Source organism: Acyrthosiphon pisum, chromosome A2, assembly GCF_005508785.2.
Source record: "Acyrthosiphon pisum isolate AL4f chromosome A2, pea_aphid_22Mar2018_4r6ur, whole genome shotgun sequence".
NCBI classification, from domain to species: domain Eukaryota; kingdom Metazoa; phylum Arthropoda; class Insecta; order Hemiptera; family Aphididae; genus Acyrthosiphon; species Acyrthosiphon pisum.
In genome coordinates, this window is record NC_042495.1 from 29,908,335 (window position 1) to 29,921,687 (window position 13,353).

Below are 13,353 nucleotides of genomic sequence, written 5' to 3' on the forward strand. Positions count from 1 at the left end.
GATGAGACATATATTTCAAACAGAATTTGTTACGACAAAAAATTCGAAAAAGTATATGGTCCACACAGATGTGTTCAAACCGTTGTAGCTAGAGGTAAGCAAATTAATTAATAATTTTACATTTTTATTAAATGTGCTTGAATAAAATGAGTTAACTTAAAGGGTTATTGAACAACTGGAAACAACCAATATTTTATAACTATGATACTGCTATGACAAAAGAATTACTTCATAACATAATAGAAGCACTACATGAAAATGGTTTTAATGTGATCGCTATTGTGAGTGATATGGGTCCTTCAAATGTTGGATTGTGGAGAGATTTGGATATTTCTATAACAAGCACGTCATTTAAACACCCAATGACTAATAAAAATGTACATGTGTTTGCTGATGTGCCGCATATGTTAAAACTTGCCAGAAACCATTTTCTTGATCAGGAAGTTGCCAATTAATACCTGAAATCACACAAAAATTTACTTATCAGTAATATTATAATTTCACATAGTATAATGAAAAAATTAACAAATTCTTTAATGGAAAAAATTAAACTATCAACGCTAGATATACCAGTTGAAGTAGTTAAGTGTCTTGTTCGAACCAGAACATTTATTCGATTAAACAACCTTAATCAAATAATATTAAATACTAAAAATATTAAGAAGAATAAAATGAAGCTTAAAAAATTTATTGGATAAAATATAATGTATTTAAATAACTAGTAAATATAGTCTGTTCTTTTAAATGTACCTAACATTTGTAAAAATAATGACATAATATGTCATTTTGGACATTATTGCATATCATATATTATAATATATATTTTATCTCATTTTAATTGTATACAATTATTTTTAATTTGTGTTCTAAAATCTGTTATAATTTGGTAAATTCTGATTCACCACAATATCCAGCTTAAAGAAGATAAATAAATTATGTTTGTTCAAATCTAAAATATATATGTACTATACAAATTAAAAAAAATAAATAACATATAACATTAGACTATTATATTATTATCAGACATGACCTATGAACCATACAATAGCAGTATAATCATATAATCATGTAATTATTTAATTACAAAATGGTAATATTATAATAAATTTAATTGACATTATTGACATAGTATATTTAATTGGAATTGATTAAAAACAAATGTAAATACAAATTGTCTATATTAGCCCATTGGGCGTAGCAAACCGTGATCAGTTATATTTGATTTGTAACACGCATAATATGTACTATTAATTTGTTTAAATTCGTTCATAAATAATTCTGTATAAGTATTTGAAAGTGTTTTTTACCTACTGAAAAAAATATTCTTATTCTATTTTATTTTATTTTCTAATACAAAATAATTGTATAATAGAAGACTGGTCATCACTGCAATTTTTGTTTAAGGTAAGAAATACTTTTTTAATACTTATTTACCCAACATTTAATATACCATGAATCAGAGTAAGGCGTTATTCGAATGAAATTTTATTTAGATAACATTTTATTCGAATAAATTATTATTTGAATGATTTTTTTCACAATTTTTCAAATAAAAAATTATGATACCAAATTATTTGAATAATAATGTTTTTACATTATTCGAATAATTATAAATAAATATTTATTGCATATAGTATTGCATTTTTTATTTGAATAATAATATCTTCATATTTGAATAAATGTTTATTTTGCCCAACTCTGACATGAAAATACTCACCATATATCTTTGGTTCCTGGGAAGAAGGGCTTAACTGCAATTTTCTTGTAAATTCTTAATATTTTCATAGTAGTATTACTAATTATTTGTTTGGCATGATAAACTAATATAGAAAGTATTTAAAGTGGGAAATAAAATATTTAATTTCCACTTGTAGCAATTTTCAAAATTTGATTTACTTGTGTTGAAAACTGTTTGAAATTGATTTAAGCCCTTCTTCCCAGGAACCAAGGATTATATATTATATATCTAACACAAAATTGTATATTATAATCTAGCTGTATCAAGATGTATTTCCCAAGAATAATCACCTTCTCACTCATACAACAAACACTAGGATTTATTGCATATGATTGTGGTGGACCTAAAATAAACATAACGGCATTTAATAGTCTGAATGTAGATTTTTGTGAACTTCCGACCGCAATCGACGTTCAACCTATTCAGAGAATTCAGTTATTACAAAAAACAGACACTTATTCGATAGCTTATAAATCATGTTCAATAATAATAAACTATTTCATATCAAGGTGCTCTATACTAGAAGATGCACAAATGGTAGAGAATGGCTACTTCACAGAAATATCAGAACTAGGCAGCTCACGTTGTTCGGAAATTCACCAAAGGTTAATTTATCAGCTTCCACTTGGAGGGGTGATTACAGGATTAAAAATAAATGAAACAAGACTTTTTTCTACTACAATAGCTGGATTCATTGACAGACATGGTAATTGCAAAGGTACAACATTCACATCAGATAAAGGTACGTGGCAAGATGTTATTGTACAGGCCAACTATAAAATAATTCTGACCACTGGGGTAGCAATAGTGAATAGCAAAGAAAATACACTAATACTCTCAACGGGCACTTCGTTTAAACTAACTGACCAATACGGCATAGATGCATATAAAGGCGAAGTAATATGGGATTTAAATGTATACGATTGTGATACACATGAATTCACAATATTATACGATGGGCCTGCATCTATGATCACCTCGACTAAAAATAAAAATCAACATACTTACTTAGTTGAATCCGATCAAATAGTTTTTGCCCTCACCAGTATAAGGCAAACATATGCCTGTAATATTCCAGTTATACAAACAGAACATTCACAATTACATATTCTAACAGACCCTCTATTTTTTAACTCCTTCAAAACAAAAAGCATTTCTCCGCAAAATACAGACTTAATGGCTTACATTAACACAAAATTCGTTTACATCGAAAACCGTTTTAAATCGTCCTTAACTGCTTTATATACAGATTTATTACATAAACAATGTGAGTTAGAGAGGAAAGTATTATTACATAAATTAAGTTTAGCAACATACAGTCTTTCGGAATTTGCCTATGCAATGGGCGAAGGTCCTGGTTTCACAGCCATTAAAGCTGGTGAAATAATATATTTAATAAAATGCAAAGCAGTTGAGGTAGAAATTATATACAAGGACGTTTGTTATAATGAACTACCCGTAACATACAATAACGAATCATATTTCATGGCACCAAAAATGAGGACTTTGCAGAAATATGGTACAGAAATTGATTGCAATAATCTATTACCCTCTGCATTTTATCTTGATGGAGAATGGTTTTCAATAACATCAAAAATAAATGAAATAAAAAAACCTCAAACCCTTAAACCTTTAAACCATCAACGAAATGGACGTGGATATACAAAAGCCCTGAACATTTGATGACGGCTGGGATTTATACATATAATACGATGAAGGTATTTCCACAATATTTAGTGTTACCTCAGGAGATAGAGGCCTCCCAAAAAATCTTGCAAGACAAACCATGGGTCTGTCAGTAATGGACCAGAGATTGAATTTAAACATGTTAATCGACGAAAACACAATCAGTAAACTATTAGATACCAAATTAAGAAAAATGTGGGGTTGGTTCACTGTGTTTGGAGAATTTGTCTCTGGTCTATTAGGGATATTTTTCATTTGGAAAATAATATTGACATGTATTAACACTGGTTTAAACATTTCTTTATTATACATATAAGACCTTTGGATGGAGCGTGAAACTAGTGGCAGGCATTTTATCAAGCATCACACATTATATAATGCACAATGTACACCAGCAGCAACAACAACAACAAAACGAAGAAAAAGAACATTCATTGTTAAATACTGACAGAAACCAAGTTCAAGGCATACAAATGCACAATGGACCATTTGAACCCAACATTTACAAACCAACCAAAGTATATCCAAATATCAAAAAAATATCCATTTAAAGATTTTATTATTAAAAAGTAACATTATTTTATAGTTACAATTAGTCAACAATGAGTAGGATATTGAAATTTTAAAATTCAATAATTTTGTAATGTTCAAAAAATAGTTATGTCAATAGTTTATTATTTTATTGTTCTAATATAAATATTAATTTTTAAATTGTGCAATCACTGTCCTCGAACTTATGTATGATATATAAACAACATTTATCTGAGTACATTCTACACATTTTAATTTTTAATTCCCTTATACATTTATGTATTGTCTAAATATTGTATTACATTGAGTATATTTTTTAATATTATGCGAAAGTTGAACAAATTTGTATTATAATTATTATAACATTAAATAGATGGAGTGACATGTGTAAAAACATTTAATCAAATTATGTTAGTAATGTTAGTTACTACCTATAGTTAATGTTATACTTATTTTAATTTTTTTAATAACACTAACTTATTACTTGAGTTTGGATTTTAAAGCAATATAGAAATGTATGTAATTTTAACCAATTAACAACTTAGTACTAAACTATTAACTCATTGCCATTAAAATTCAAACTCTACTAATTTATTACTTACTATGTGGATGTTTCCATAAAACATTAATCTTATAGTATTCATAAATAAATTTATTTTGATGTGTACAAATCAAAAATATGATAATCATCTAGTGTTGCGGTTTAGACGAAGTTGGCCAAACAGAAATTGAGAGATAGTGGCATCATTATTATAGCACTTCCATGGACATAGTCTGTCAAAACAATGTGGATTAATAAACATTATACAATCATTTAATAGAAAAAATATTACCATACCATGTGAAATTATACACTGCTTAGTGAGAACAAGGTATTTCATCATTAATAGCATAAACTAAACTATTCTGGAAACAACCTACGACAAAAATACAAATAACAAATTAAAAATTAGTTATGAATAATACACAACGTAGAGTTACCTAACTATATGTGTCTATATCTATATTCTACATTATTTAGGTAACTTGTTGTTAGATGTTTTCTGTAATACTGTTTTTTTTTTAGATAAAAACTGAAATTTATTCCGAACATGAACTTGTATGAAACATATTGAGTTAATTGTAAAAAATAAAAGAACATGCTAGATACACGTAAACCGCATGGCAATTAAATTATAAAAAAAAAATTACAAAATATTTTGTGATAATTAGGTATACACAGGGGGTCTATTCTCAAAGGTATCGAATCTGATGATCGAAAAATATGGTTCGATTGACAATATTCGATCGTTAATATCGATTCGATCAGACATTTTCGATCAATCGTATTCTCAAACAACTGTCGAATACAATAAATTACTTTCGACACTCTTTTCGACAGTCGAATAAAATCATATTTTTTCCATGACATTTTTAATTGTTATCATTAATTTGAATGATAACAAAAGTTAATTAATATTGTTTTAAATATTTAATAATAACAATTAGGTACCAAATACTATCTAAACCAATAGTATTTTATAATACTTAATACTCATAGGTATTAGGTGCTTAGTTTGCATTTTTATATTATAATAACTATAGCACTATGAGTGTATGCCTAAAGAAAAATAAAGGGAGGTCCGTAACAAATGCGCAGAAGGAAGCACTTGTCGAGTTTATGGAGAATAATACGGATTTAAAAAGAGGTAAATTTACCTCCAGTTTTACCCACAAAAAGGCTCAACATTTATGGGAACAAATAACTCAGTTATTGAATTCAATGGTTGGTGCTAACAAGACCGCTGATAAATGGAGAAAAGTAATTATTATTAATGAATAATGACTAATGAGTAATATTAATTATTGACACCAATTAATTAACTCATCTCTAATTTTTGTATTACATATTTTTTATTTTGATACCAAATAGTGTTGGACAGATATGAAGTGTAACGCAAAAACAAGATGTATTGAACTTAAAAAAAGTACTAGGAAAACAGGTGGAGGGAGCTATGAATTAGAGAATGAATTAGCACCATTAGAAGAAAAAATAGTTGGTATAATTGGTGATGTACCAATTTATGGTCAACCAAATACACTTGAACCCAACGTCTCTTTTGAGGGATATGAAATTATAGTAGATTCTTCGACCAATAGTTTACAGTAAGTATTTAATATAAAATAGAATAATAAAATTTACAATAAAACAATTGAAAATTTCAGTATACACTTGAGAGTAGTAATTAAAATAATTAAATTTTTAAACTAAACAATATAATATTTTTTAGGCCATTAGTTAAATCACTAGTTGATTATGAAATAAGAGAGACAGAGACTTGTTTGCCAGATTTATCACTACCAAGATCAATCGAACTTGTGTCTACGGACAAAATGTAATTAAAACTTTTTTTTTACACATTTTATTTGATAATATATTTAAATCATTATATTTTATTACAGACCATTGCAAGACTTTATTATGACTGATAATACCAGTAAAGACAACAGCAAGAGGGAAGACACAGTTGGATTAAAAACTAAAAACAGGTAATATATTGATATTTTATTAGTGACAATGGCACTCAAAGAAGGGATTAAACTTTTTTTATGTAAAAAAATCATATGCTATAAAACATATTAATTTCTGTTCAATCAAGAGGTTCCTAACATATAATATGTATTAAAAAAATCAAATGTCACCCATTAATTTTGATAGTCAGATTTAAAGAGAGATTTAAATAATTACAACTTTAAATAGGGACACTCAAAATATATGGTTGAGTGTATGTATTTTAAACTTAGGTTACCTAACATGAACTTGTCTTTTGCAAGGTATGAAAGTAATACCTAAAACTTATACATACAAAACATAATTAAAGTGGTTTTAATTAAAAATGTTCTAGTAAGCTAGATGTCCTTCAGAAATCTGTCAAAGCATCTTTACAAGTTATTAGCGTAAGTGAAGACAGAAATAAAATTCTTAAAGAGTACTACACTCAGAAGTTGCAGCTCTTGGAAAGGATTGCCATTGTCAAAGAGAGGAAGTTGGCTTTAATGGAAGCAAACATAAATATTATAAATAAAAATTCAAATTTATAATTGAATATTCTATAAGACAAAGATATTTAATTAAAATTTAAATTCCAAATGTTTATATGAAAAAACTAAGTATCATTATTTTTATTTTTAATTTGTGATACATTTTATGTCGAAAGACTACTCATAACTACAAGGCTGAGGTAATATTTATTTTGTTAAAGTTAAAGTTAAATTGTAAATGTTTATATAAAAAACTAGGTATCGTTATTATTCCTATTTTTAATTTGTGATACATTTTATGGTAAAAGACTACTCATAACTACAAGGCTGAGATAATATTTATTTTGTTAAAGTTAAATTGTAAATGTTTATATAAAAAACTAGGTATCGTTATTTTTCCTATTTTTAATTTGTGATACATTTTATGGTAAAAGACTACTCATAACTACAAGGCTGAGATAATATTTATTTTGTTAAAGTTAAATTGTAAATGTTTATATAAAAAACTAGGTATCGTTATTATTCCTATTTTTAATTTGTGATACATTTTATGGTAAAAGACTACTCATAACTACAAGGCTGAGGTAATATTTATTTTGTTAAAGTTAAAGTTAAATTGTAAATGTTTATATAAAAAACTAGGTATCATTATTATTCCTATTTTTAATTTGTGATACATTTTATGGTAAAAGACTACTCATAACTACAAGGCTGAGATAATATTTATTTTGTTAAAGTTAAATTGTAAATGTTTATATAAAAAACTAGGTATCGTTATTTTTCCTATTTTTAATTTGTGATACATTTTATGGTAAAAGACCACTAACTACTATGAACCTATACATTAAATATACATTGTTAGTAATATGCTTATCTAAATAAATAAACTATTAATGTTTTAACTATTTGTCAGTTTTCTGAATTTATTTAAAATATGAATTATTTGTTGTTGCATTCGTTTTCCTGCTATTAGCTCTGTATTTGCACGGTTTGCATTTGGTTCATTAATAGCTGCATTATTTAAAATGCCAAAAACTTAAACTAGAGACACTCAAAATATGGTTGAGGGTATGTATTTTAAACTTAGGTTACCTAACATGAACTTGTACTTTGAAAGGTATGAAATTAATACCTAAAACTTATACATACAAAACATAGGTAATTAAAGTGGTTTTAATTAAAAATGTTCTAGTTAACTAGGTGTCTTTCAAAAATCTGTCAAAGCATCTTGACAGGTTATTAGCATAAGTGAAGACAGAAATAAAATTCTTAAAAAGTACTACACTCAGAAGTTGCAGCTCTTAGAAAGGATTGCTATTGTCAAAGAGAGGAAGTTGGCTTTAATGGAAGCAAACATAAGTATTATAAATAAAAATTCAAATTTATAATTAAATAATATTCTATAAGACAAAGATATTTAATTTAAACTTAAATTCCAAATGTTCATATAAAAATACTAAGTGTCATTATTATTATTTTTAATTTGTGATACATTTTATAGTATAAGACCAATAACTATTATGAATCTATACATTAAATATACATTGTTAGTAATATGCTTATATAAATAAATAAACTATTAATGTTTTAACTATTTGTCAGTTTTCTGAATTTATTTAAAATATGAATTAATTATTTGTTGTTGCATTCGTTTTCCTGCTATTAGCTCTGTATTTGCACGGGTTGCATTTGGCTCATTAATAGCTGTATTATTTAAAATGCCATAGTCATTTTCTTCAAATTCGCCATCATTGTCTATAATAGGTAAATTGTTGCCTATACAAATATTATGAAGCACAGTACAAGCATTTATTATGCTTGATGCTTTTTCTGGTGCATAATGTAACACTCTATGCTTAAGTAAACATCTAAAAAAAAAAAACAAATTGGTCATTTCTATCTTTTGGTCTAGGTAATATAAATATATAATAACATTTTAATAATACCTAAAACGCATTTTAAGAACACCATTACACCGCTCTATCAGTGATCTTGCTCTACACAACCAAGTGTTGTACCTAGCCTCTGGGGTGTTTGGTTGATATTCGGTAAGTGGGGTCAATAGCCACGGTCTTAAACCATACCCAGAGTCACCTATTTAAATTACAAATAAATAAGTCAACAAGTTACTAGAACCAATAAATTAGTTACAAATTAGTAATTTGATTTAAATTGGTGTAGCTACCTAGTAAAAAATAAGATGAATGTCCAATTGAGTGTAAATGTTTTAATAGTCCTAATACAGGACTAACACGCCAAATATGACTGTCATGTGTGCTTCCAGGGAACTTTGCGCATACATTCAAAATTTTCATATTAGAGTCACAAATCTTTAACACAGTATAAAAAAATATTTAAATTCCAAAAGTTGATTATACTCTAAAATAGATTTACCAATTGTGTGTTAATGCTATGATACCCTTTACGGTTAATATATACATGTTCGGGATAAATAATGTCCTCCGACTTTGGAGGTACTATGGCTATGTGAGTCCCATCAATAACTCCTATCACACCAGGTATACCAAATTTTTCATAAAATCTAGTAATGAAAGTATTTAAATGCAATATTTTCTAAGATGTTCCAATAACAGAATACTTACCCTAAACGGACGTCATTGAGTTCTCCAAGGGAACTTGGAAAATGAATATATTTATTTAATATTTCTGGACGATTAAAAGCATTTACTACCTCAGTAATGCATCTGCTAACAGAAGGTTGACTTACAGCAGAACCTCTATTTTCCCCTATATCTTGTTGATAGCTCCCACTGGCAAAAAATCTTAGAGCAGTTAACAACTTAAAGAATAACAGAACAAAAAAATATTATATAATATAATATAATTACAATAATCTTATATTTATAAAACATTGTTATTTATTACAAACCTTTCTTTGTATACTTAATCCAGCATTTGTCACAGAACTAACCATAAATGGAGTCAGAATGTCTAATAATTCTCGAACTAGTATCTTATTCAACCGATAAGTTCCAATAAATTGTCTATCACTAAGGTCTAAAAATTGAAAATGTACATGATTGTATAGAAAAGTTTTCTGTTTCAAATACTTAGGCATTGAAATTAATTTTCCAATAGTTAAAACAAGCATAACTATCTATTTACATCAAAATTAGCAAGAAACTGAACAATTAAAAATTAAAACCATATATCTTTTTATGAAAATCACAAATTACATAAGTACTTATGTTCATATATCTTGAAATTAGTAGGTACAATAGTCAATAGTAGTTAATGTTTATAAGCGGTGCAATAATATTAATATTCATATATCTGTGTTAAAAAACATGATTATTAGTTATTACCAACAAATGGATCTTCTTCTAGCAAAATGCGCCTTGGTATATTTTCTATATTAATATTAAATATGTCCATATTTGCGATATTATTAAGCATATAATCTTCCAAGTCATGGTCAAACGCCATGGTGTAAATTATAAATTTCAGTATAAATAACAAATAATGATGAGTGACGATTGTCGTAAAGTGTTTTCGACACGTAATTCACTGTCGTTGTGAATTGTCGAATATTACTATCGAACTAGCTGTCGAAAACGTTTGAGAATAGTAATTTTTGCGGAAATCGTAAACGACGATATTTACGATCGATTTTTGATCGAAAGTGGTTTTCGATACCTTTGAGAATAGACCCCAGACGCCAGACGGTCATAAAATATATAGTTGGTGTGAAGTCATTCTGATAACGCCGTAAATCAACAAGAAATAATAACTCATTAGTGTACGTTTAAATATGAGCGTGAGTGTTCTTTATAAATATAGTGTAATATATTTTATAATAATATTATGATAGGTGTGCCGTCGGGATAGTAAGAAACAGGTGCGTTCTGCGTTGGTCAGATGTATAGCATGACAATTATTATACGTTATAAATAATTAGGTTTGAACAATCAATTCGTCCGCGAATAGTTGTGATTATCATTTTTGAGTGAATTTGTTCAGATAACCATAAGGCATAAACGATGCGATTATGCGAATATATTATTATTTCATAATACCTAGGTGCTATCGATGAGTAAGTGATAAATAAACTGGTTAAGTACTTAATTTAATATTAGGTATATCGCTGTAAGGTAACAACAATTTATTGTTAACAGTTTGTACATTATATCAATGGTTATTATTAATATCAATTATTTCAACTGAAAAGTAAATAGATCGTACCTATGTTATCTATGATTATAATTATACCTAACACAATAATACTATGGATTTATACAACATTTAGCTATTACGATGAGATTTTTTTTTCATCGAAAGTTCTTTATCACTTAATTTATCAAAAATGTTCGATTTTTTTGTTCATAGAGCACCTATCTATTACAAAGTGCGATAACCAAACACACTGGACTATTCATTATTGAACGGTAAATAATTATTTTATTTCCAAAAGCTCAATACGTCATAATATCAGCTGTTGACCTATAATACGAATGTGTATAGGGTGGCACTATAGTTGGTACCTATCCAATAGTGAGTCAGCTACTGCAGTGTCGGGGTAGTAATGTGTAACGAAAACTACGAATTACTGTAACGAAATTACGTAACGCTGCAGTAATTATAAGTTCGGTATATTTTATTTAGATTAACGAAATGTATATCAACAATAGAGTTGCGTGTTATTTTCCACGGTATTAAAATAAGTTTTGAATGTGGAATGTATGACAAAACCTGGGGGTCTAGGGGATATTCGAGAAAAATTAATAATCAATTAAATTTATTTACGATTGAAACTACATAATTTTTTAACGAAAAAATTACGTCACGAAATAAAAATAATGACGGAATGTAATCAAATTAATAAAAGTTCCACAGCCATCGTAATCCCTTGATTTCAGAGCTATCTACCAACGCTATTCCTGGTGACCCCAGAAGGCGTCTAAAACGTACCTGGTGTCGTGACCTACTAATCTAAAATTGTTTATACCTCCACCTCCCTCAATTTGTAATCCCACCCTCTCTTACTAGCAAGTTAAAATCCTAGCCTAAAATCCCAACCTTAAGTGCCTCCAATGGGCGGCTTCTTATCTCCAGCCACTCAAGCCACGACACCTCCATCACATGCACTTATTGTAAAACAACATTTACAGATTGTGTATATTTAAATAAACGTTAAAAAAAAAAAAAAATTAATAAAAGTACCTAATGTAACGAGTGACGTGATATTAGAAATTTTCAAAAGTGATTTACCTAGACTTAACTATAATTATGTTATTTGTTGTAGCTAATTTTCTTTGTGTATACAATATAATATTTTATTATTCGCAAAAATAATCGATTATGAACATTCGTGAACATTATCCACCTATACATATTACACATAGTATCAAATGGTAGACGTACGTTTAATAATTAAAATCAGAGAGTCAAAACGAACGAGAGACTATTTCTTAGGTTAGGTCAACACTATTGTTGTCCACGTTTTTTTTTTTTTATCGAAATAGAGTATTTTGCTCACAACCAACGAATGGCCTAAATTAGCGGATAAAATAAGTGGTGGCGATCCGAGACGGTCATGAAACGAGTGGTCTTATCATAAATTATTTGTGGAATATCAAAAACATATAATTATAGAATAGACAAGGAACGATAGCTATACATCGATGCAAACACGTGAGTGAGAGAGATAGACAATGTGAGGCTATTATGTGCTTACACTAAGTTATTATCATCTCTTTGATAAATCCGCTGCAGGTTTATACTATGGATCTATGTGGTCACGTAAATTTCACATATTTTGTGTCATTCCTGGTCTATTCTATTATAATATTACGTCATTGATATCAAGGCCGGGGATGTTAATGATTTTTTTAATATGCACCAATAACAAAACTTGTTAACTTGTTAAATTTCTTTAAATCAGTTATAAGTTAAAAGTTAATACACACGTTTTGTCAACTTTTTATTAAGTTAAAAAAAGTTGATTTGTTTATACAACACTAGCGTACTTAATTTTTTTCCAAGCCAAAACTAAATATTATAGACTAGAGTGTTTATACTTTATATAGTAATTCCAAATAAAGTAGATTAGAATGATATACATTTTTAACTTTAAACGATTCATGGTAAATATTTTTTGACATGAAAACGAAATAGACTGAAATAGTAAAATATAATAAAATTAAAAACAAAATAAATTAACTTAACTTACTTCTTAATAAATGAAAAATGAATCCGTTAATTTTACGTTAATTAAAAAAGAAATGTAGTAAAATAATATTTAAGTTAATGAAAAGCCAAAAATAAGTATTTTGCAGTATGAAATAATGATCTAAAACATTAACTTACTATGCACAATAGTATCCACCTATAACATGCAGTGCTCGAATACGAGGGAG

At 27.7% G+C, this 13,353-nt stretch overlaps 3 protein-coding genes and 1 long non-coding RNA gene across 5 annotated transcripts in view; 2 read left to right on the forward strand and 2 right to left on the reverse strand.

Moving 5' to 3' along the window:
• The first annotated feature begins 1,083 nt into the window (after positions 1 to 1,083).
• LOC115034107 lies at positions 1,084 to 3,449 on the forward strand. Its single transcript, XM_029489829.1, has 2 exons — positions 1,084 to 1,404; positions 1,996 to 3,449. Exon 2 carries the CDS (start codon positions 2,006 to 2,008, stop codon positions 3,419 to 3,421), a length of 1,416 nt encoding a protein of 471 aa, XP_029345689.1. The 5' UTR covers positions 1,084 to 1,404; positions 1,996 to 2,005; the 3' UTR covers positions 3,422 to 3,449.
• LOC115034109 lies at positions 2,043 to 5,172 on the reverse strand. The gene is made up of 4 exons (XR_003839503.1): positions 4,937 to 5,172; positions 4,794 to 4,872; positions 4,558 to 4,729; positions 2,043 to 2,156 (listed from the first exon to the last, which is right to left on the reverse strand). It is a non-coding gene; the product is annotated as an uncharacterized LOC115034109 (long non-coding RNA).
• Positions 5,173 to 5,179: 7 nt separating this feature from the next.
• Positions 5,180 to 8,355, forward strand: LOC115034108. The gene is made up of 5 exons (XM_029489830.1): positions 5,180 to 5,756; positions 5,868 to 6,100; positions 6,226 to 6,330; positions 6,398 to 6,484; positions 6,841 to 8,355. Exons 1-5 carry the CDS (start codon positions 5,544 to 5,546, stop codon positions 7,034 to 7,036), a joined length of 834 nt encoding a protein of 277 aa, XP_029345690.1. The 5' UTR covers positions 5,180 to 5,543; the 3' UTR covers positions 7,037 to 8,355.
• A 194-nt stretch (positions 8,356 to 8,549) lies between these two features.
• LOC100158969 (putative nuclease HARBI1) overlaps positions 8,550 to 13,353 on the reverse strand; it is a 12,011-nt gene continuing 7,207 nt past the window's right edge. The window contains exons 2-7 of one of the 2 annotated variants that reach the window (XM_029490257.1): positions 9,867 to 9,994; positions 9,580 to 9,776; positions 9,371 to 9,518; positions 9,162 to 9,306; positions 8,923 to 9,070; positions 8,550 to 8,844 (exon numbers count right to left, since the gene is read on the reverse strand). In XM_029490257.1, coding sequence (XP_029346117.1) covers positions 8,589 to 8,844; positions 8,923 to 9,070; positions 9,162 to 9,306; positions 9,371 to 9,518; positions 9,580 to 9,776; positions 9,867 to 9,994 — 1,022 coding nt within the window. In that variant the 3' untranslated portion in view covers positions 8,550 to 8,588. Of the gene's footprint in view, positions 8,845 to 8,922; positions 9,071 to 9,161; positions 9,307 to 9,370; positions 9,519 to 9,579; positions 9,777 to 9,866; positions 12,989 to 13,353 lie in introns of those variants that run through there. The other variant, XM_029490256.1, reaches the window with a different exon arrangement.